The sequence below is a fragment of the Zootermopsis nevadensis genome, unplaced genomic scaffold, assembly GCF_977971745.1.
Source record: "Zootermopsis nevadensis isolate Lab colony 2312 unplaced genomic scaffold, Znev_1.0 Znev_ptg000009l, whole genome shotgun sequence".
Classification (NCBI taxonomy): domain Eukaryota; kingdom Metazoa; phylum Arthropoda; class Insecta; order Blattodea; family Termopsidae; genus Zootermopsis; species Zootermopsis nevadensis.
The window spans coordinates 8,294,062-8,319,495 of record NW_028259141.1 but is presented as its reverse complement, the minus strand read 5'-3'; the positions used below and the strand labels follow the sequence as shown (position 1 = coordinate 8,319,495).

Below are 25,434 nucleotides of genomic sequence, written 5' to 3'. Positions count from 1 at the left end.
TATTTCGTGCAAAGACCGCATCATAATGTATGGTAAGTTATGTGAAAACTCCGTCTCTGACACTGAAGTTATAACATTTTGGGTGTCAACGGGCCGCTCAGAAGAATAGACCTGTTCGAACATATGACTGGAGAAAATTTGATACTGAGATCTTTCATAATTTGTATGCTTTGCCATATGTTTTCAACAAACGAGAATTTAGCGACCAAGTCACGGCATTACAGGCGTGACCTTTACATTTGTAGCGTAGAAAACGCCACTACATGAAATAGTTTCATTTGATGTTTAGATTTTAAGTTTTGGTTTGATTTTTTTAATGTCTTGGCAGTCTTGAATACCACTGCAGTCAATCAACAATCTGTAATCGAATCGATGTTTTAATTAATAATTTGTTCCGGATATTTTTATCATATATCAGTGTGAATATTTATAATAAAAATTTCTTAATTTTATAGCGAGGATTTCCCAAGGAAAAAGTCATTTAATAAAAGATAGTAGGAACAATAGGGCTATATTCTTTTGTCGTCAACATATTTTATGGTATAATCTTCGCGATTGTTGTCGGATAAAAAGTAAGTTTTTTAGACGGTGTTACGTCATATTAGTGTCACGGTTAGATTAACATGTATATTGTTTACTTAAGATAATTTCAAAACTTCCTGGAAAAGGCCGTCTGACAAATGGGAACCACAGGGATTATCGCTTAGTATTTTGCATATCGTACATGCGACAACATAGTTTCCGGCGTATTTACGTTATATGAAGTTGGCATGAATCATACTGTCAGCGTTATCACTATTCAAACTGGCGGTGTAAGCTCGGATTTTCAAAGCGACACGATCTGCGTTATTTGATGAGTTACATTAGGAAACTGTGGTACGTTTGTTGTCGTAGGCAATATTCTCGGGAGATATTTGTCGAAGCTAAAACTTACTACACCATTTTATGTTTCTGGGTGTCTGCGCACGTTCCGGATTGAAAGGTCTGGTAGTGAAATGCTTTTACTTAATCATTCCTGTTTTACATGTTGTCATAAGTTGTGCTCGTAGTTTTCTTGTAGCAGAATTGTGAATAGTGGATTTTCTTTTTTCGGTTCGTGGTCAGTTTCTCTGGACATCAATGTATGTCTTTATGCATTAGGTCGTGAATGTAAATCGGATTTGGTAGAGAGTGTAAATTTAAATGAACGAGTGTCGTGTTGACTTGTTTATCGATTTGATTACGTCTCATAAGAATTTGACAGCGAAACAGGTAAAAGGCTAACAATGTCTGCTAGCATGCCCTCATGTGACATGTGTTTTCCAACAATGGCCTCAGAACTTGTTGTGCAGCACTGTGTTTCGGTTATTGTTGTCTCATGTGGTTCAGTATCGCTACGCAGCTGTGTTACAACAATACCCCTTTCCCATTGTTGCGTAAGTGTGTTCAGCAATAGGGCCACGGTTACCATTGCTTATGTTTGTCATGCAAGATGCCTACCTCTTAGTAAAGATGCGACCAACAGTTAGACGAATACGGGCTAATAAGGTGTTCGGTATTTGCTCATGCAAAATTGTAAAGAATCCTAGAAAATGGGCTGATAGCGATCAACACTGAAGAAATGAAACTGTGCATGTCTAGGATTCAAGATTATTGTTGTTTGAAAGCAATAAAGTATATCAAATAACTGACGTAGTTGTCTTAACGATGAGCATGTTAAAGGTTTTCTAACTTTATCATAGTCAGTTTTAAGAAAATGTAACTGTAATTTCAAATTATGATGTGGACAATGAAATTGCTCTCTTTAGTGTCTTATTCGGACAGGTTTTCTGCCCATTTATTGCCTTATCCAGCGGTCCCTTTCGTCAGGGTAAACATTAAGCATTCAAGTCATTTAGTTCTGAGTTCTGGAATGTTCTGTACCTTAATTCCATATACACTACGCTTCCATGGTATGACTCATACACGCTGGAAAACTTCATAGTCTATAAGGACATTAATAAAATTGTTGTACTTTGTTATTGTAGGTGCCTTCGAAAGTGAGAATGGCAGTTTTGAGCGAAGACAGTGGGCAATGGAAGATGGTGTTCCTGTTTCTGATTGGCTGTAATTATGCCATTGTTGGCATTAACCACACTCTGCCCACATTTCAAGGCTACACACCACGGTATTTCTGCCAGGTAATCCATGAATATGAGATTAGGACAACATTTCCTTAGCTTTGGGACATTGCAGTATGGTGATGTGAAACTAATTTTCAGTGCGCCTATGGCGGCTATTACGTCAACATCTTCAGGTCACATGGCATAAAATTCATTTTCTTATGTATGATTTGAGGTTTTCACAGCGGTGAGTATGAAGATTTCTGTCTTCTGGGTTGTTGCGCTGTGTAGTATGGTCGATGTTAACCAACGTTTCAGAGGTCATACTGCCTCCGTCATCAGGGCGATGAGTATGAAGATTTCTGTCTTCTGGGTTGTTGCGCTGTGTAGTCTGGTCAATGTCCACCAACGTTTCAGAGGTCATACTGCCTCCGACATCAGGGCGATTCTGAACAATGCCTCAACTCATTCATTGTTTACAGGTTGACAATGTCAGTGCAGTAGTTGAAGGATGTGTGAAGGACCTTAATTCCTCTCTAATGCAAACTGAACAAAGCTGCCCACAGGGTTATCAGTTTAAATCCGATCGTGATGACTGGACGGTTGTAACTGAGGTAAATTAAAACTAATGGTACCTACTAACCTAGATATGGCACACTGACAACAGGATGAACAAAACTAGGTTCATCCAACATAATTTGCTGACTTTTATTTTCTGAGTACAAAGAAAGACAGTAATAATTGTTTTCTTTCTCAGTGGCAGCTGGTATGTGAACGGCGTTTCCTACGCCCCTTGTTAGCCACAATATACTTTTGTGGTGTAACGGTGGGTGCTGTCGTATTTGGTATCTTGGCTGATCAGTATGGGAGGCGTCCAGTGGTTCTGATCTGTCTTTATGCTCAGGGGCTAGTGGGTGTCTGTTTGTATTTTGTACAGTCTCTTGCAGCTTTCATGGCTCTCCGTTGTATTCAGGGATTCTTTATACAGGTAAGGAAATTATATTATTATATGCCTTTTTGATATCAGTAAAAGCCAAACATGTGTCTTTGCCAAATTTCCATTTTTTTCTAATATCTGTATTTAAATGTGTTTCTGGAGGAGGTTTGACACAGTGCTTGAAAATTGGGCAGCAATGAGAAAAATAATTAAAAGTGTTTGTAATATTTAATGTCATGTACTTACTTGAAATATTCAGAGCCTTCAGTATGGCTATGCTTATAAGATGCATTGATATGCAATTCGAAAACAGAATGGCTGCCTCAGAATTAGTGCTTACACAAGGTTCTAGTGAGAGATAACAAATGAATGCTATCTTAAACATACACAAATTTTTGTAGGGTTTCTAAGTGTATCATGGACTGACTGCGGTAAATAAACACTTTGATGAGTGCCAGAATATTGCAGTGAAAGGGACCAGTTCTTTTCTCTTTATTGTACATAATAATGTTCTTGTGTCATTTGATGCTGTTTAATCCCTATAGTTGAATCAGTAATTAACCAGAAATCTAAACAGAACTTATTCATGTAATCTCTTAATTTTCTAGTAAATGTCATTGTGATTTGAAGAAAATCATCAAATGCAGGTAGCTGAATCTGTTTCATTTTGACCAAAATAACTGTGTGATTTCTTTACCAGGGTTTACAGGGCACGACATATACTCTCATGGTCGAATTGTTTCCCCAAAAGTTCCGTACTGCAGTTGGTGTTGTGCTTGAGTTGTATTGGGCAGTTGGATTGATTTATCTTGCTGGGGCATCATACTATGTACCAGGCTGGCGGTCACTGGAACTGATACTATCCATACCCACAGCAGTGACTTTGCTGTATGTCTGGTAAGTACCTTCCCTCTTGCATATGTAGCACAGTACTAGAAACCTTAGTTAGAGTTGTTGCTTTCTGAGCTCACAGTGGTTCACAGGTAAAAGTAAAGCTACCCCACTACATGCCATTTAGGCACTTGACATTAGCACTAGTTAGAGGTGAGTGGTCAGCATCATGTCACAGCTGTGCTTTATCCCAGGGAAAGGACCCATGGTACCCACTGGATAGGTTGTGTTGGCCCCAGAGGCTGGAAGAAAAATTCTTTGTTCCTGCTGGACAGGTCAGACTCCACGCATGTAGTCCGTAGTCAGACAGCTGCCCCTCACAGGACCTTTAAAATATGAAGTAGATGTCTTAACCATTGTACTGTGATATTTTGTAATATCATTGGCAAGTTTTCTCTCATTTAATATAACGTTTCTATAGTCCCAGTATTATTACTCATTGTTTAAACTTCCTTTCTTTTCTCACTTTGATTTCTAAATCTTTGCAGTAAATTATTATTTTACTGCATATGGCTTCTAAAACTGTTAAAGACATGGTTAATTTTCTAATCAAATACTGTGGATTTCCTGTTTCAAACTGTTTTTGTTATAACTACAGCTGAAGATATTATGAATATATTCCATTTCAGTGACATGTTATTTTTATTATTGTCTTCATTCTAAATAAATATAGGTTACAATAATAGTCGACGAGAGCTTTGAACCTTTGCAGTAACACAGTGCATCTTTTCTTATCTACCAGCTTTGTTCCTGAGTCTGCACGTTGGCTGGCTCTCCATGGCAGAGCAGAAGCGCAGAAAACATGGAAAAGAATTATACTTTTTAAGAAAAGTGATAAATCGAATGACACAAATTCTATAAAGAGTAAGAGTAATGAATTTAAATGTACTGGATGTGATATTGGCTTTCAGAACAAGGTTACAAGCAGGCAATATATCGTAAATAATGTCATGATACAGACTGGAAGTGGCAATGCTGACTCTGGGTATGCAGACACTGATATCCAATTGCGATCTGATCGAGGAGAAGATTGCGAGGGATTGATGAAACAAGATATGGTGGAAGATAAACTGAAAGGAAAAGCAGAAGATTATGCAAGGTGGCAAGATGTCTTTTCAGTTGACGCTGAACATCTGGCAATAATGCAGGATCCCATAAACAGTGTGGGAAACAGAAGTTCTTATTATACATGTAAGCAAGGTAATGGAGATTGTGATAAGTCACAGGACACCTGTTATTTGAAGGCTTCTGATTGTAGCGCTACAGAAGTCAGCCACTTACTGAGTTGTAAAATAACAAATGATTGTAGCGAAACCATAAATGGTGCATACAGAACAGACAACAACAAAAAGCTGGAACTGATTGAAGGTGATGAAGTAGCTGATGTTTCTTTTATGAACACCTTTACCGGTAATCAAAACAGTAACAGCAGTGTGATGAAAGGTGATTATGATGAAGAATTTAAAACTGAAAAGTCATACAAAAAAAGTAATGAGATAATGGAAGGATGTTCACTACACGTAACAAACTCTAATAATAATAATATATATTTCCTTGTCTCTTTGGGATTAAAAAGGAAATTAATGATACACACAAAATTATCAAACATGATTCATTTGGTATATCTAGAAATAGAAATAAAAGTGATCATTTAAATTTTACAGGGAAACAGAATGCACAAGAACTGAAGGATGGTGAAGGGGATTCCATAGGTGTGCAGTGTATGTCTGGAACAGCCAGTGAAACAAAATTGCAATGTGAGGGACATCAAGAGGTGTGCATAAAAAAAGAGACATTAGCTGTTGATGATAACAGAATGAATGCTGTTCTGCCAAGGAGCACATGTAAAATGATTTTAGTGTCAGGAGAAGGATACAGGGCAGTCGGTGGAACTGAAATAGAAAGAAACGGTATTGTGACAGATGACAGTGAAACTATCAGTGTCACTCTGAGCAAAGGAGCTGTCAGAATGAACACTGGTGGTACAGTTGTGGGCCAAGATGGTGGAGTGATCTGTAGTGACATGCCAAAGACATGTAATATTATAGAAAATAATACTGCGACCGATACACCCAAGATGACTGAAACAGCAGCAAAACGAACTGGTTTCTTTGAGCTTTTTAGAAGTGCTGTTCTCCGAAAATACAATCTAATCATGGTGTTAGTGTGGTAAGTTACCAAATTTTTAAAAGTATAAGGGAATATTTTCACAGAATAGACTTATTCTTGACATGGTTGAAAATAATTGAAATGTTGATAAGGCTTCCTGATCCTACATGTTAATGTCACTGAGTGATGATGCATGAGAAAGGAAAAAATAATAATGATGGTCTCCTTTATTCACAGTTTTGGAAGATAAATGAAGGAGACTTTGTTAACATATTTTTTCTCATTGATTGAAATATATTGGTTAATACCACATACATTGCATTAGTATTCAGTTTTCTTAAATTTTGATAGGCTACATTTTATGTCTTTAAACCAAAACAATGTGACATGGATGACTATTTCTTTCAGTCAGACATTTTCATTAATCAGAAAAGCATTAAACCACGTAATTATGTTTTTAATTTTTTCTTTTATTTTTCATATTATGTAAAACAGATTTTTGTTTCTGTCCTGTTGCTTCCATATTTGGCTTGTGCTGCATGTCAACAACAGATAGAACCCTCTGTATGTGAATTAGTGGAAAGGAGGCCATGTATTTTGTGAGGGAGATAAGAAATTTTGAAAACCTATTTAAGATAGGAGGTCTCTTGAGACATCTAAGCATAGATGGAAGAATAATATTAAAATGGATCATAATCAGAGTGTCATTGTGTGAACTTGGTTTCTTATGACTCGGGATAGGATGAGCTTTTGTGAATATTCTGTAAAAGCAGGGAATTTTGTAAATGTTTAGGTTTGGCCACCATAATAGTTTGTTTCAAAGCTGCTCTGTCTTCAGTTATATTATTATGCACACTTGATTATATTGTCTAATCACAGCTTTCTGCTATCATCAAGTGGTGGCAAAAACTGGCTAATAACCCACTCCACTGAAGGAAACTTTTTTATGTTGAACTAATGAAAATAAGTCAGGCACTTCGACAATTTACAACAGTTACTCATTTGTATCATGCAATGTAATTTTTAAGCTCATGTAAGTTGGTCACAAAATATTACTACTACTGCCAAATTTACTTTATGTAATAATTTTGAAAAGAGGTTTCTGTTTGTATATATAGTTATGTGTCTATTTTCTCTGTTACTGATCTGTGATGTTGAATTTTCATAGGTTTAGTGACTCACTATTGTATTATGGCATCATATTTCATCTCCCTGATCTAAATGGTGAAAGGCATATGAATTTTTTGCTGGGTGCTGTTGTGGAAATCTTGTCATATATTTTGGCATACATCATACTGTCTCGATTTGGACGTCGATTACCACTGGCTAGTTTCCTGCTCATAGGTGGTATCATCTGTGTGTTAGTTGGTGCAGTCAGTGTGGTACCAGAAAAAGATGCCTATTGGGTTGGTAAGGAAATATTTCTTATTGCAGTTACAAGAGTCTTTTATTACAATTTTTACAGACTATTTGAAAAAACCATCGACCCATAAATTTCGTGTTGTCATATAACTTGCATGCGTGGATTGAATAATTCAATAAATTTTGCTTATGAAGTGGAATATGGCAGAGGTTCATTAGAAAGTGTGTGCCATTGCATGGTTTGGTGTGGCATTTAAAACCATTGAGATTTTACCACCTTTCACAATCAAGTGGTTAGCAATTCTTCTGCTTATGTGGGTGATACCAAGTTAATATTTTGGTATCTGAAGACCAGCTATCCTGACAGGTTTATCCTGGCTTCCGTCAGTCCCCCACGGAAATGCTGAGACTGCTTTAAATTAGGCCACCAATTAACTGTTTCCTTCCTTCCTTCCTTCCTTCCTTCCTTCCTTCCTTCCTTCCTTCCTTCCTTCCTTCCTTCCTTCCTTCCTTCCTTCCTTCCTTCTTCATTAATCATCTTATAATTTTATGCTATATATTCTGAGATACTGGTCACATTGTTAAATAAACCATAAAAAACATACAAATGAAAGATCTTGAATTAAATTAAATATATTTTATAGTTGCAGTCAACAGATGTTAGATCTTGGGTAAGCAAGAATTCATTTTATTTGGTAAAGCATAATGTCCCCTTGGATTCTTATTTCCAGGTCAAACTCAGACAGCAATGGCCATAATAGGTAAAGGTGTTGTAGTAAGTGGCTTTTGCACCATGTTCCTATATACATCTGAGCTATTTCCAACAGTATTAAGAGGTGTAGCTATTGGCCACTGCGGTTTCTGGGGAAGGGTGGGAAGTCTCCTAGCTCCACAGCTGCTGTTTCTGGTAAGTTTAAAAATGAACACAGTCGCCAGAGTGTCCTGCGCTGTAGCCGCGCTGTCTGAGGCATCATGCTTCGGACCGGCAATACGGAATGCGCGCTGGTTTGAGTCTCAGGGGAGAAGAAATTTTCTTATGAGCTTTCGACCAGTGTATGGAACCGGTGCCAACCCAGCATCGTGAGGAAATTGGGGAGCTACAATGAGTAGCATAATCCGGTCAGGAAAGCTAGCAGTGGCTGGGGGTTCGTCGTGCTGACCACATGTCATTCTATATCTGGTTGGATTATCGTTCACCTCTGCTTAGGCATGTGAACGTGAGGCCAGCAGTCAAGCTAGTCGGCTTTGGCTCTCTGGAGCTGTTACACCACGGATTTTAATTTACAGTCACCGGAGTAGAAAGTATAGAGACCCAATCTCTTTCTGAAATGATACTCTAATACTTGGGAAATTCCTTCCATTATTATTAAATAATTCATCAAGATGACTAATAATTATAATAATAGATTAAACAGTAACTTTATGTTAATTAATTAATATAAAAAATCCTCTTAATGATGGTTTTATGCCAGTGTTAGGTAAAGTGGTATAAGTTCTAAACGTTCACAAAATCAAAGAACAGTTTTTGGGAAGTTCTCACAAATTATGTTTACTGATTTTTCAAAAAACTCAAAAAAATATTATTGTTCAATTACGCATGAAATTAAGGTTCAAGTGGTCATTTTCATAAATTACAGATAATATGAAATATAGGTTGTAAAGTAGCAGTCAAACTTCAATAATAATTTTTGGACTTACCCTTTGCCATGTCACCAGCAAGAGAAATTACTACTGTAATGAAAATATGTTTTATATATGCTCATTATAATTAATTTTACCATTTCTGTAGGGTGAATACACACTGCCAGCTGTACCACTGGTTATAATGGGTATTTTGGGGATGCTGGCAGGATTGTCAGTACTTGCCCTGCCTGAGACCTTAGGACGACAATTGCCTGACACAGTGGAGGAAGTTGAAATGTGGATCAGAAATAGGCACCAGCTGTAGAAACTGCTTTTACACAGGTGAACTTCAGATGGCAATAACATTATCTCAGTATCAGTTTTGGTTTTTAAAGTGCCATTTTTTTAATAAAAGACAACTTACATAAGGTGATCAAGAAAATTATGGTTTGATTATAGTGACATCTATTACTACCAGGAACAATAATGCAACTCTCTTCTTCCCGTGAAACTATTTAGATATGGAGTTGCAGAGATCTTTACTTTCACATATCTGTCAAGAGACATCTACTGTATATCTGTGGGTTTTTACTTTGTTCCCATTAGGAATATTGTTAATCCCATCCTGCCCACTTCAGACTAGTTCACGTTCTCACATTCAGTTTCAAAAAATCAATTTTAATATTATCCTCCTATCTCTTTATCATTCTCCAAATGATTCTAAGAGGTTTTCCCCACAAGACTTCCTGGCATTGCAACTCAGAAGGCCACAATCAATGTCTTCTTCAACATGATAACTTCATCTCTCAGATTACATTTCTTGGATTAATCCTAATTAATCTATGCCCTTCTGAGCATGTTTATTAAGTCTTCAGCTAAAATGTTAGGTCTCTCTGCAAGTTCACATAATGTTATAATCAAGAGTATCCAACATTACACTAATTGTGGGTTTATTTTCACCACAACATGATGTGTTTTCAGATAGTGAACAAGCAGATGTCTTCCAGTTGTGGACAACAGCTGTGAAAAGAAGAATTCATTGAGATAAAAATAATACACTTTTATAATTGGAATTTTTTATAATGTTCATTTAGTGTAGTCTCATATCTGCTTACATGGTCTGTGGTGATTAATGTTCACAAATAAATTGTTTAGGTATATGAATACTGTGCATTTCACATTCTACTATGCAATTTTATTGTCCTTATGAAAGATTTTGTTAACTGATATAAATGCTCTCGAATTAACATTACTTGCTATTCACATTTTAATTCACATAGTTAAATAAAAGTAAGCATTAATAACTATTCCTTTTGAACTATTGAAATCATTTGGTACCGCGCATTAGCTCAGTAGATAACTGTTGATGCGTCTTTCCGAAAAATTCCAGGAACGGGGAAAAACATGAAAAATTTCGTTTGTTTAATTTAGTTTTCCCTCCATAAAAAAATCGATCAGTGGACGTAATCCGTCATCAATACCAATGACATCATCAGGGCGGGAACATGACGTACTGACGCATGCGCAGACAATTATGAGTAATGGCGTCGTCATCGTCCCACATTATGATGTTGCGCATCGATCACGGTGTAGCAAATTGTAGGAATGAAAAGTGTATTCTTTTGGCGCTTACAAAAATTCCGAAGGTATTCTTCAGTGGTGTCAGCAGGGCAACCATGGGAATAACAAATGTAACAACAGTATGAAGGGCAACAGTGATTCAAGGTCATTGTTGCAATGTACTCCAAGGTCATTTTCGTTAGTATAATCCAAGCCCACCGTAACAATGTGAAGAAAAAAATGGACTATACCGTAAGGTGTTCTTCGTTTACGCTAGACATTAAAACACTTGAAGTACATCTTTTAGTCTCCTGAGATGGAACAGACCAATGACAGATTTAATGAAAATCCGTCCAGCCATGCATTCAGACACCCTATCATGAAGGCCGATGACGTCATCACGAATGCGGCTAATGGCGTCAACATTGTCCCACCTCACGATTTTGAGTATCTGTCACGTTAATATTACCAGTTGTATTAGTTCAAAGAGCACTGCTGTGGACTACACTTTAATGGCGTAATTACCGTACCAAATTTGATGAAAATATTTTAACCCATTCCCGATACAGTCGTTCGTAAGACCACCGATAGATAGCAGTACCTCTTAGGCTGAAAGATGTGACAGACAGACAAAAAATTCTATGAAGGAAATCTGAAAAAAGCTATTAAAATTACCACGCTGATTTTTGCCAAAAGAAAAGGTCCATTAAGATGAAAATACAACGGGCTTTTGAGATTGTTACAACTTTATACTTCATCTGAGATACGACCAAAAACAATACAATAAGAAACATGGAAAGTGAGATTTTTAGAAACAGTAGGCTAAATATTAATCGTATTCAAGTGTGATACATTTCTAACCCAACAGATGTCTGATAGGAACAGGGTGTGACAGAAGTGGCTTCATGCTTTTTGCGCACGTATGTTGCTCGTCGGTTTTCTGAAGCTCAGTGGTGAAAGTAGCTGGAATCACATATCCGCATTGTAAATGCTATTATGATGTACTTAAAGCTTTATCAGGTGATATATTGGTGCCTTTATTGCTAGTTTTTCCCCATTCGCCTTCCTTTGTATAGTTTTCATAAAAAGACACTTTCGGAGTTACACTGCTTTATTGTTATTCCCACTGTAATGCTTAAGTTTCATGTGTAAAAACGCAAAAATTTTCGTAAATGATTCCACGAACTTACAGCGAGTACATTTAATTATGTTGAAGTGTAGTTTTATGTCAATGATTTTGGTTATGTCATTGATAACCTACCAATAGGTTATGTTACGGAGTTTGTATCAGATTGTAATCTCAGTAACTGTGGATATGACAAAAGGGGGATACAATTGCATATGCAGTTTAGAGTTTTACAAACTATATAGATGTTGAGGCAACGGCAAAAGGGAGGTCTGCGATAGGTATTAGAACTCTAACTACATTCGAAGAAGTTTGGTTTCAAGGTTGGAAAAGTTAGGTTATGAGTTTCATTTAACTACATTAATAGAGAGAAGGATTGCATACCATGTCTTTTTGCAAATTTTTATCGAATTCAAAAATATTTCCTGTACGTCTTCATAATTTATGCCAAGAGTACCAAGTTACACAATGAAAGCTGGGTTAGAAATTATATATACTGATAAAAAAAGAATTGTATTTGCATTGTAACATGTGGAGTGGAAGGAAGAAAAAAATTCTTACATCAAGTCATTTTGAGAATTTGATATTAAATCTGTTTTAGAAACCTCACTGATGTTATATAGTTATAGAAAGGTGGATAGCATGTCATGGATAATCGATGCATGTGTCTGTAGGGAGAAACAGTTAAATTCAATTTAGTATGCCCTTTAAACTCACTTGGTGATAAAAGTTGTTTATTTTCCGTTTCATATGTTTAAACTTTGTTGCCTGATAGGCCTATGTAGAATCATTGCTGTAATTGAACTAAAGAGTTGTTTCACAGTTACATAGAAGCTTTATTTGACACATAGTATAGCTGTTTAGATATGCATGACATGACATTTTATTGTGTCATATTATTTTACATGTTTTTTTGTTGTTATCTTTTTAAGATTGCTCTGTGACTAGTGGGAACTGAGACATCCTTCAGTGTACAGAGGAAGATTGCATTCATACATGGTTGATGGGCAAGAAGCGTGCTCTTCATAGGCTTTCTATATCCAGTAAATGAAGAGTACTATTACTTCACAGAAATAATGGTTTTCAGTAGAATGTTTTTAGACAGATGGTATGTAGCATTGTAAATAAATTATCCAGTGAAGTGTACTGGAAGATCAGATATAATGGATACTGGAATTTTTCATTTAGCTGAAAAGATGATTGCTGCAAGTGGCGAAATACAAGAGGAATATGATGTGCAATTAGTTAGGAAAGTTATTAAGCTTACTATAAAACATAAGGAACTAGTTAATAAACTTCTTGATACTAGTGATCAGTGTAAAGATATAATTAATGTAGTTTTGTCTTCAACAAACACCATATTAGATTTAATGCAGAAAATAATAAAATCCAACACAGAAGAACTTAATTTACTGTTGAAAATAACAGAACTTACTAACAAAGAATGGGAGTTATTAAGAAAATTTGTATATCTTTGTAATGAAGACAGATATTTTGTTTGTAAATTTATGGGCTGGTACCTGAATGGTGAGGGTTTTGGTTTCCCTTGTTCATGTTCAACATTAAGAGAAGATGACTGCCTTCATCCAACAGAAGGACCAGTAAGGTTACGACATAACCTGTCAAGAAAGAAAACTAACAAAACTGTCTCCTGTGAAGAAACAAAAAATGACAATCCTGTTATTGCAGTTGGTGAAAATCTGGGGATAGTATCAAGGGACTTAAATGAGGAAGTTGATGCTCAGATGTCTGGAAAGGAAGACAGTATCAATACATCAAAGATGCATGTTTCTTCTTTGATTATAAAAAATAAAATAAACTCAGTATCAGTAAAAAGTTGTTGTGTTAAACTGGAACCTCTTTCCTTGAAGACTGCAGTGGAAAAAGAAAAAACAGACCCTGATAACAGTACACAAGAAAAGGTGTCATTTCCGTCTCATCCTGAAAATGTGGAATTGAACAGTGGAAATCTGACTGCAGTATCAGATGATAAACCAAGGAAAGTTCCTGCTCATCTGGCAGTAAAGGAGGCCATGAAAATCACAGATGCCCACAATTCTTTTTTGACAGTAGAAGACAGTACAAAATCAGTATCGGAGAAACGCTGTGTAGTTCAACCAGAAATTGAAAGCGAGTGTGATAAATCAAATGATCATAAACAGGAATGTCTTTCTACACAGAAAAAATTGAGGAAATGTAAAATAACAGCCATTGATAACAGTATGAAAAAGGAGACCTCAGTATCTTCAGAAAATGTGGAATCAAGCTTTGTAAATCTGAACATAATGTCAGAGGATGAAACTGAGAAAGGTGATGCTCATCTGTCTGGAAAGGAAAACAAGAAAATTATTTCAAAGACATGTAATTCTCGTGTGACAACAAGAAAAAATTCATGCTCAGTACCAGAGAAAGAGTACTCTGTTCAGGCAGAAACTGAAAATGAGTGTGTAAGGTCAAATAATGAACAGGAATGCATTCCTTTACAGTCAAAATTGAGAAGTTGTAAAAGAGCTGTCCTTGATAACAGAACAACAGATGATATTTCACTTCTACATAACACGAAAGTGAGCAACAAAGCAAGGATTTGCCAGGAAGTAAAGCACAATGATGTAAACTGTTATATTCCTTTTGAAAGTGAGTGTGTTGAATTGAATGACTATGGACAGGAATATCTTTCTCCTCAGACAGAATTGAGGGAACGTAAAACAACAGTCACTGGTAACAGCACGGAAAAAGAGGTTTTCTTTTCTTCAGAAAATGTAAAGACAAACTGTGAAAGTCTGAAAATAACTTCAGAGGACAAATTAGAGAAAACTGATGCTCATCTTTCTGGAAAGAAGAACAAGAAAAAAATCTCAAATACATGTAAATCTTTTGTGACAAGAAAAAATGCAAACTCATTATCAGAGAAAAAGTGTTCTGTTCAGGCAGAAATTGAAAATGAAAGTGTGAGATCAGATAGTGAACAGGAAACCATTCAGTCAAAATTGAGAAGTCGTAAAAAAGTAACCCTTGATAATGAAACAAAAAAATGTATTTCGGTTCCTCTGCAAGATATGAAAGTGAACAACAAAGCAGAGACTTGCCAAGAAATAAAGCACAGTGATGTAAGCTGTTATGATACTTTTGAAAGTAAATGCAGAGGGGAATGGAGTGCAATTATGGGCAGTTCAATAACAGAAGAAACTGATGAATCTCCATCCAATTACAAAATTTTTGGGCCAACAGATAAGGTAATTTAGACTGTAGATAATTTTTCAAGTAAGACTAATATATGTGATTATAAGCTGTAATGTCAGCTCGTAATTCAGTTATATAATTCCATAAGTTTAGCTTTTATGCAAATGGAGATGGTTTTATTCACTAAAATTTTCCAGATGTCTTTGCAAAATAAAAACAAGTATAAATTTGACTTAGTGCAACTACTGTACTTGGTTCTGGTTTTCTGTTATTTATGCAGTCGAGTCTAAAATATCATGGGAGAATTCCTGTTTGGACCTTCAGTAATGTTAAACATAAGGTAATGTAATTTAGGATATGCAATTTTAGGAATGTGTACATGAATCATTAGTGACTGAATCTGCGTGCAGATTTAGTGCTGCATATGTACAAATTTAATGGAGCTGGAACCTTATAGTTTTAGTGTCAGTGGATGAGTACACATAATTCAGACAGTGAAACTGTTCGAACATAAGAGAAGTAGAAATCAGAGCTGTATGCAGTTTTATTTATTATATTATTGTAATTCACCACATGTTTGATACATGTCTTTCTTATTAATTTGTGGATGTAATTAGGTCACATGAAATAAGGTAAATTATTTATGTTTCTTTTAGGTAAAATCAGATGTGGATATAAAATATAACAGAATTAAATTATGTCCAAGTTTGAAGGAAATGGAATTTGTTACACACGGAATAAACACGTTTACCATAGCAACATCAATGCCCCGGTTTCTGCGTGCAGTTGAGAAGAAGGAAACTTCTCCTGTTCTGGTAAAGAAGACACATCACTTCTTTACTGAGGCCAGAGCTACCTACTCATCACTGGAAAAATACTTGGCACGGGTGATAATAATTGTGTACTATTCCAGCTGATATTTTTGAAACTACATGAAACATTCATTTATTAGCATGAAATTTCTGCATTTTGACAAATATTCTCTGCAGAAATCTGTAACACCACATAAAATATTTCATATTTTAGTTTATTAATTGTGGTGTAATGGTAATATGTTTATCACTGAAAATTTGGAAGATATTCTATTTATTGTTACTATTATAATTATCTGTTGTAAATATTTGTTAAACCATCCTCTGAGTTCTGGCACCATATAGACTCGTTGGTAGATGCCAGCATTTTGGAAAAACGTTGGCCTCTACTTATGAGTAAACATGGCACCAAAATTCAGAAGAATATCATCTTCATATTATGTTGGCTGTCTTTAGTAATTACTGCAATAGGCTGACCTTTAACCTGTTAGGCATTAAACTCTGAAAATAAGTAGGCAAGAAGATTGATTTTAATTGCAGTTGAAACAGAATGAGAAGACCAAGACGCATGACAAATTGTCAAAATGTGCCTTTAAAATGCTGCAGTGCATGCTGAGACTGCAGCAGAGTATTTCACAGAGGCAAGTCAAGGGAGGAGTGAATATGAACTTGATTATCACAGATATCATACATGTGATGGATATGGTAGCAGAAATCGTCATGGTTGCCAATGAGAAGGTACTGTTTGCATGATTACCTGCATTGATAAAGTAGGTGAGTTAGCTCAATGCAAGTCACTTTTGACTGCACCCAGGGAGACATCTAAGTAGTAATGTAATCATTTATGTTTAACTGGGATACAGTAATTTTCTGTCAGATGACTCTCATAGCAACTGGCAGGGGTCCACATTTAGAAGTCCAACGGAATTGATTTGTAGTAGTACCTAGATGAAGGACATGATTGAGTCATGACAGTAACAAACACAGTGCAATAGAAGCATACTTACTCTACTGGTTGAATAATGGTTTGTTTTCAAGGGGGAGAAACACCAGTCTTTAGTATTTATACAGTGACATCCTTTGATAGGTTTAAGCTGGAAATTTGGTGCAGACTGATATAGGCTACATTCCTGCTTCTTTATAACACTTACATTCATATGCTGTCTGTACCATCAGCCTAATGAAATTTGAAGCCCTGTAACATCCACTGTGCAGTCTTGACTTGGCACTATAAATTTTTCAATTTATGGACCACTGAAGGAATTGTTAAGGTGTCAGAAATTATTTGGTGATGTTGACATTAAAGTGTAAGAATGGTATAAGGTCCAACTGAAAACAGTTTAGTTTAATGGGACTAAGAAACATGTTGGCTGTTGGAACAAATGTAGTAACACATTGGGTGAATGTATAGAGCAGTGTGATTGGTCTAATAACTGTAGTACTGGGTGTACAATTTATGTCTTTTGGGGCGTGGCTTGTGTTGCATGGTCAGCTGGCGATCTGTTGACGTCGGCAGGACTGGTGCGTGTTCTTCCCTTGAGTCACAGGCGAATCAGTTTCAGTGCCGCTAGTAACAGGGAGCTGCGAGTGTTTCTCTTCACTGATACATGTTATTACATTAATTGTTCTTACCTTAAATCACAAAAGATGTTCAAAGTGACTTCCTTCTGCTTGCAGGCAAGCTTCACATCTCGTTAACATATTTCTAAATACTCGACGAAGCTCTTCTTGGGATATTGCCGAAATGAATTGTCGTTTCCTGTTCTTCTTTTTATCCAAAACTGATCCCGTACTAAGAAATTTTTTTACTAAGCTCTCTATCATGGGCTTGCTAGGAACACTTACACCGGGAAAATGTCTGCGAAAATTACGGCGGCATCTTCCGTAGGATGATTATTTGGCGTATGTTTCGACTAAGAACACGTTGCTTAATACTATACACCATATTATCAACGTTAATCCGCTACAAGAGACGCAATGAAACTGATTTGCCTGTGACTCATGGGAAGAACACGGACTAGTTCCGCCCAGGTCAACAGATCGCCAACCGACCTCGCGGTGCGGGCGCGCCCCGAAAGACGTAAATTGTAGACCCGGTATTATTTTGACAAAACCTATAATAAAACTGCCTTTAATTTTGTATTTACCTTTGTAATTGTTAACTGGAATAAAGTTTTTAAAGCAAATATTTTGCATTCTGAAGAAAAAATAATGTGGCAATATTTCAGCTTCACTAAAACAAAGACTGGGTAGTGTCCTCCCTCCCCTGTAAATACTGCAAAATATAATATTTTACATATAATTTAAGAACCATAGTTTGGATCTTTCAGATTCCATTATTTTTTCAGATTTCTTTTATGCTTATTACATTTATATATGTAGATATTTTCTTCACTGTTATCAGTAATGACATATGTTTAATTTATTTTTTAGTTTAACACCATGCCAAATGAGGTGTTAAAGGACTGTTGCATACAATTGGTAAGTGTATGGTTTAAATAAACATTTGTTCTGCATGTCCAAAGGGTAATCGAAGAGTTATGTTCCATGGTACTGCAAATTATTCAATTTTGGCATGTGATAAGAATATAGAACTCTAAGATTTGAGGTTTTCACAGCAGTGAGTATGAAGATTTCTGTCTTCTGGGTTGTTGCAGTGTGTAGTCTGGTAGATGTTTACCAACGTTTCAGAGGTCATACTGCCTCTGTCATCAGGGCGATTCTTAGTATGAAGATTTCTGTCTTCTGGGTTGTTGCGCTGTGTAATCTGGTAGATGTTTACCAACGTTTCAGAGGTCATACTGCCTCTGTCATCAGGGCGATTCTTAGTATGAAGATTTCTGTCTTCTGGGTTGTTGCACTGTGTAGTCTGGTAGATGTTTACCAACGTTTCAGAGGTCATACTGCCTCTGTCATCAGGGCGATTCTTAGTATGAAGATTTCTGTCTTCTGGGTTGTTGCGCTGTGTAGTCTGGTCGATGTTTACCAACGTTTCGGAGGTCATACTGCCTCCGTCATCAGGGCGATGATGATGGAGGCAGTATGACATTGGTAAACATCGACCAGGCTACACAGCGCAACAACCCAGAAGACAGAAATCTTCAGAATATAGAACTGTTTGTGAATTATGCTTTGAGGATGTGTTTATTTATCATCATACAGTAATTTAGAATTGTTGAATCAGATCAGTTATAACAATATATGCCATTGCATCACATGTTACCCTATGTGTTTATGTATTTTATTTTAATATAGGATGACATAGAACATATGCTAAAGGGCAAGGAAACTGTAAATTTAAAGGACTTCATGGAATTTCAAGAGGACAGAATTAAAAAGACAGCCACTGAAAATAAGAAATTGAATGTTACCAACTGTGGCTTCAAGAAATTGAATAGTACATTACTGAGTATGAAGAGGAAGAAGGACAAAAAACTGGGTTGTTACAGAAATAATCCCAAGAAATGTAAGAGAGGAGCTTCAGAAGATCATATCTTTAAGGTATGTTTTGATGAATCCCAATAGGTGTACTTTTCAATGAGCCTGGGATTCCAAATAATTACATTGATTATAATTATGAAGATGGCTGTCTTCTGGGTTGTAGTGCCATATAGTGTGGTAGAAGTTTAGCATTGTTTCGGAGATAATTGGTAAACTTCTACCAGACTACATGATGCTTCAACCCAGAAGACAGCCATCTTCATACTCGCTGCTGTGAGAACCTCAATTCTTGATCTTAATTGTGCTAAAAAATGATATTATGCAAGTGTGTTACTTTTATATACCTCATTATGTACTTTTGAATGCAGCTGATTTTCAGCATAGTTTTCATTCTATCCTTTTGTTGTGAATCGAAAAATTTTAAATTTTGTTCATTCTTTTGTGTGCTACTTTAATTTTTCACTGCCTAATATAAGTAACAATAATCAAAAGTTCTAAGCTTGATGTAAAGCCAGAAACTGAATCTGGTGGTCTTTATTTCAGGACCTTGAAGGACATGAACCAGTGGGGTGTGCTACTGGTATGGTTTATATTCCTTCAGACTGTGAACTGCTTGAAAGTTCAACTAAAGTTGATCAGGGCTCTGCTAATTGTGAACGTGTTCAGGATTCAGCTAAGGGAAGTCAATATTTTACAGATGATGATACCAAGTGTTTACGTAATGACATTCAAGTGTCTGTAATTTGTGAACCAACAGAGTTTCCAGCTGATGGGCCACAGGTCTCTTTATGTCATGAATCAATGGAGTGTTCATCTAGTGAGCGTCAGGTTCCTGTGAGTTCTGAATATACGTTATGTTCAGGTATTAACAATTATTCAGAAAAAGAAACAATCACAAGTGACTTGTCCAACAGTGACACAAGTTCTGTTATTCCAGTGGTGAGTTATTTTGCTTTTGAAAATATTTTATAAAATGAATGATAACTGTCTTTGATATACATAGAATTTCTCTTGAATTTAATGCAAATATTTAGGGATTTTACAAGATTTATTAATTACTGCTTAAGTGTCTGAGCTTCAGACTTTGTTTTTACTAATGATGTTCTATCTGTGAAATATGTTAATGCTCTTCCTTTTTACGTTAATCCTTTCAGGCCAAATGGTAACGCTATATATCAGCTGCTGTAACATCAGTCATGCTGCATGTTATGGTTTTTGGGTTTTATATTATTCTCAGTGTAACAACTATTATTTCCGTAAACACTACTAACTATTATTGTCCGTTGTAAATGTGCAGTGTTTTGTTTTCTTTGCAGCACATGCTAAATTCTTGAACATGGTTTAGAAGAGTTTAGAAGGCTTCAAAAGAAAGGCTAATGTGTTCTGAAAATTATAAACCTAATTTTGTTTGATATGAGTTTGATAAAAATATTATTTTTTATCTAATTTTAAGTTTATATTAAATGCTCTTAGGAAATAATATCTTTTGTCAGAAGAACATGAACTTTATCAAATGCAGAAGTGCTGTAAATTTGTAAGTGGATTGTCATATAAAGCAGAGACTTTTCACAATGTCAGTACCTTTTAATGATGTGGATGGGGTTTAATTTTCTCTAATATTGTTTTCTAGGTACAAATAAAACAAGAAGATACTGTTTTGGAACAAGAAATTACTGATCTTGAAACAAGTCACAGTAGTGTGGGTCCTGAGGAGTCAGATATCTGTGAAGAAACCTTTACAAATTATCAGGTATGATTTTTCATTTATTTTATTTTATGGAAATAGAAGTTTTGTGTTGTATAGTCCCATATTGTTCTGTATAGTCACACTGTAATGTTTTATGAACTATTGCAGCCAAAAGAAGTATTATTACAAGTCCAGTTTTGTATCACAATGGTAGCTTAAACAGCTAGTAGTCTTTACATTGTTATTCTTGTCGTGTGTTTTTCATTATAAAAATAATTTCTATTCTTAATCTGGTTTACCATTTAAGACATAACTGGTAACTGAGAAAGTAAATATCCTGTCTCTCTGGCTTGCATAAAGATACATAGAATGCCTTTCTGTTTGTGAACAGGATGCTATTGTGAAGGAAGAGATAAAAATAGAAGAAAATCCTTACTTTGAAGACCTGAACATTCGTGGGGAAATAGAGGAGTGTTCAACATTGAGTATGGATCGTGTGGACAATGAATACCAAAATACAAATATGAAGGAGCTGAGTACTGGATTTGTCTGTGGTGAAGAAATGCCCGATCATTCTTTTTCCAATGATGGTTACAGACACCTTCAAAGTATGGTTCCTAAAATTAATAGTCAGGAACTAATGTGTAGTGCAGATGGGTCTCTTCAGAATGTTGAAAATATAACAGAAAGAAAAGTTCAATTTGTTAAAAAACTGGTATTCGTTGGGCGCACTGCCAGTGAAACTGTTAAAGAGACAGGCAAGTTGACACATAGAATGAAACCAGATTCCGTGAAACAAATTGTTGTAATACCACCCAGACCCTTTGGAGCAGCAACAGAAGTTATGAATGAGATGGATAAAGTTTTAGGCATTCATCTGCCACCATTTCCTCTGGAGCAAGTAGGAAGTTTGAAATGGTAAACCTTGTTTTATAACATAATTACAAATCAGGTTTCTCATTTGGAAATAAAGTATTGCTGATTTTTTCAGTTGAGTGGTTGAATATACCCTTCTGTTTAATGGAATTGTTGTGGCTGGTATAGTAATCAGTTTATTGGAGTTTGTGCTGTTGAAATGTTGGAACTTTCTTATCTGGAAGGTTTAGTAACCTACCATACCTGATTATCAGTAAATACAGGTAGCCCTCGATATGCGCAATTCAGAATAACGCCGATTTTGAAACCAGCAAGTCAAAAAGTGAAGAAAAATTTTTTTTACTATTATTTATAACGTTTTACAATGTATCTCATACTGATTCTTATAATAAATCATAATTCTTACTTCGCTGATTTTGAATAAAAATTATAATACAGTCATCTCTGCAATTACGTATGTTTTGTTAATGCGAATTTGCCCCAATGAGATCGATGAATCGGTAAAAGTTGTTTGTGAAATGCAAACTTTTGCATATGCGAATTTGCTCTTATGCAATTTCATTCCTGGGGCTTTAAACTTTCAAAGGACTAATTTAATCTCTGCAGAGGTACCGGGGTTATTTTTCCTATGCGATTTTCTATAGGTCAGCGTCTTACTTGAATGCAACTATTGCTTAACAGCAGAGATAACTGTACACATCAATCACATGAAAGAATCACAGTCAATCGCGGGGACCAACGAATTGCCGATTTTAAGTGTATAAAATATATTTTTTAAATTCCCTTTATTTTATTTACGTTATTTCAGAGCTTTAAATGCAATGCCATTATATTACTCGTCAATGTTTGGGTGCTGGGAATGCATGTCGTCGACTTCCCATTGATTTACATTATAAAAGAGTTTCAATTTACCCCGATTCCATTTACGCCGGTTCATCCAGGAACGCATCCCCGGCATAAATCGAGGGCTACCTGTACCTGAAGTGTTTTCCTCAGGCTTAGAGGAATGAAACTGACCACCTAGCTCATTCAGTATCTGAAGACGTATTGTAAATTTGCTTTTGTGTTTAAAGAAACCTCCTAACAAAACTTTTATTTTTGTTTGGGTTTGCTGGGCTGAACCTTGAATGTGATTGCTGGGTTTGGTTTTGCACTTACTGAAACATTGTTTTCGAGCTTGGAATTGCTAACCCTCACTCAGGTCTTGGTAAAATCTATCACAGAAAGTTGTTCTATTTTTGTGAATTTCTCAAAAACTGCATCACTGAACTACAAGAACATGCATATACTAATTTGTTACAGAATGATTTAGAGGCAGGGAGAAACACAGAAAAGATCAAGTTTGACTTATGCATGTTTACTTTAAAATCAAATTTGACTTGCCTTTGAATTTTCCTCATTAAAACACTTTGTATTGAAAGAGCTAAGTAGTCTGGAAACTGTTGCTGACTGGGTTTTATTATATTACTAATATTAAAAGGTATTATACAGTAGATTGTTAATGAACCCAGGAAACTTCTAGCTTTTCCACCTATTCAGCATCATAATAATTATCTAAACCTAAACCTTTTTTAAAACTCATGTTGAAGGAGTGTCAAGTTTTCTATGCTTCTTTCACAGGTTACAGTATACCATTGCTATTGATCATCCGTACTCACTTGCGACAAAGGAACCTTATGTCACAGTATGCCATATCTGTGAAATCTGTAGAAAAGTCTTCCATTCTGCTTATAATGTCAGCAAACATTTGCACGCACATTTTAGGAACTCAGCGGTTGCCTGCCGTTATTGTGGTAAACGGATTTGCAGTTTTGAGCTTTGGACAGACCACAAGCAAAAATGCTTAAAGCAGTGCACAAAGTGAAGACAGGAAAATGGTTTTAATCCCCAGTGATATCAGTTTGAGTTTGGATTTTGTCAGTTGAGTGCAGTCAAAACATTAAACATTTATATTGAGACTAAATAATATTGAATAACATATGAGAAAAATGTGGCTATGTATTTGAATGTTAGACTGTCTTATCAGTGAAAGCAAAATTTCTGAGGACTGGCGTGAGAAGACAATGTCTCCAGCTGTCTTGTCATAGCATCATTTCAGTACCATAGCGACCTGGTGCCTGGAGTTTCTCAAGCCCTGTTTTGACACACTTCATATATTATAAGAAAAAACAGGCTTATATTTGAAATGGCCATGTTTAGTATAATGTAAAATTATAACATGGTGACTGCATGAATGATGTTTTTTTTATATAGGTAGACTGTTATAGCCAGGAGTATGGAACTTTGTATTGCTCACAAATATGATTACAAATGTAACATATTTTGTAAGTTAGTTAAATTATGAACTTTGAGGTTTCTTGCAAATCTCATATTAATAAGTAGAAATCTCTGCTAATTGAAATAATTCACAGAAATGACATGTATAATATTAATTTGAAACTTATGGTAACATTTACTGTATAAAGTGAAAGGCTTAAATTAAAGTACACAGTACACCTTATAGGTTTGTCTCAATTTCTTGTTAATCTTGTTATGTACATAAAATAACACACGCAAGATAGTGAAAGAACTTAGAATTTGCAAAAGATTCTGCACCGAGTTATGATCACACAATATATGTTATTAGTATCTTTTGTTAGTGGGTTAAACTTTGTGTAACGTATAAATTAATTACCTTTTTTGTGGATTGTTCTTTTCTGGGTTATGATGGCATGTAATCTTGTAGGTGGTTACCAACATTTCAGAGGAATAATTGGCTCTGTCTTCAGGGTATAAATCCCTCTGACATGTCATTATTCACCTACAAAATGATGTAGCATCCACAGTATCGTGACCAAGAGGACAACAGTTCTAATTTTCCTCATTTTCACTAATATATGTACTTGAAATTTCAAGCAGTGAACTAAATTGTTAAACACCAAAAGTGTGTATGTGATAAATGCTGTTTCCTTTGCACATTTAGTTTATAGACTTTCATTAATATTGGAAATGGAGCATTTACCTCAAATCATAAGGAATCATAAGGCATATTTGTTAATTATACTGCCATTGTTGTTAACTTTATTGTATTGATGATTTTTGAAACTGTATACAAGCCAACTGCAGTGCTTCTAACAAATGTGGAAAACCCATGAACTTGATTGGAGTATGAGGACAATTATACTTCCAAGGCATTAGTTTTTGAATTTGTAAGTTTTTATACAGCTTCTGTTTATATAGCCTTTTTTAAAGACAAATTCCTTATGTACCCTGATGATGATAAAATGTGGACAGAAGGTCAAGGACTAGACGTCATTATATTCATTCTACCTGGTTGTTTATCTGAGCTCTCTGTGCAGTTGTCTGTCTGTCTGTTGTGGTGGGAAAACATGAAAACAGCTGTTATCCAACATCCAGCAATATGCACAGCTGAAGTTAAAGAACTTCTGGAACACATTTGATCTGTTCATCCAATAACTACATTTTCTTAGATCAGAGGAACATTTTTGAACTCGATGAATTCTCAAATACTAGCTTTTTTTGACGAACAATTAGAGGTTATGGCTCAGTATGGTTTTGTGATGTTATTTGTGGCAGCATTTCTTCTTGCACCCTTCTCTATTGTGTTAATAATATAACCAAGTTCTGTATTGATGCATACAAATTACTAATCAGTGTGATGGTGTTTACCTTGTAAAATTTGTGGTTTAAGTGCATGGGAAGATATCCTTCAGGGGAATAACATCTCGCAGTCATCTTTCATTCTTTTG

The 25,434-nt window shown here is 35.7% G+C and overlaps 2 protein-coding genes across 8 annotated transcripts; both read left to right on the top strand.

Moving 5' to 3' along the window:
- Window positions 1-1,036: 1,036 nt before the first annotated feature.
- LOC110839527 (solute carrier family 22 member 6-A) lies at window positions 1,037-10,167 on the top strand. The gene is made up of 11 exons (XM_087345936.1): window positions 1,037-1,251; window positions 2,007-2,159; window positions 2,564-2,695; window positions 2,839-3,069; window positions 3,719-3,915; window positions 4,652-5,109; window positions 5,574-6,078; window positions 7,187-7,428; window positions 8,112-8,287; window positions 9,170-9,345; window positions 9,985-10,167. Exons 1-10 carry the CDS (start codon window positions 1,183-1,185, stop codon window positions 9,326-9,328), a joined length of 2,322 nt encoding a protein of 773 aa, XP_087202062.1. The 5' UTR covers window positions 1,037-1,182; the 3' UTR covers window positions 9,329-9,345; window positions 9,985-10,167.
- Window positions 10,168-11,155: 988 nt separating this feature from the next.
- LOC110839525 (uncharacterized) lies at window positions 11,156-24,185 on the top strand. 7 transcript variants are annotated; one of them, XM_022083787.2, is made up of 10 exons: window positions 11,156-11,362; window positions 12,622-14,922; window positions 15,526-15,756; window positions 16,222-16,419; window positions 18,115-18,162; window positions 18,937-19,182; window positions 19,666-20,061; window positions 20,753-20,872; window positions 21,201-21,727; window positions 23,306-24,185. In XM_022083787.2, exons 2-10 carry the CDS (start codon window positions 12,853-12,855, stop codon window positions 23,547-23,549), a joined length of 4,080 nt encoding a protein of 1,359 aa, XP_021939479.1. In that variant the 5' UTR covers window positions 11,156-11,362; window positions 12,622-12,852; the 3' UTR covers window positions 23,550-24,185. The 7 variants fall into 7 exon arrangements, with proteins under 7 accessions (XP_021939479.1, XP_021939482.1, XP_021939481.1 ...); XM_022083790.2 differs by lacking the exon at window positions 11,156-11,362 and adding an exon at window positions 11,395-11,583 and having other exon boundaries at window positions 21,201-21,417; XM_022083788.2 differs by lacking the exon at window positions 11,156-11,362 and adding an exon at window positions 11,399-11,583 and having other exon boundaries at window positions 15,526-15,750.
- Window positions 24,186-25,434: the final 1,249 nt, after the last annotated feature.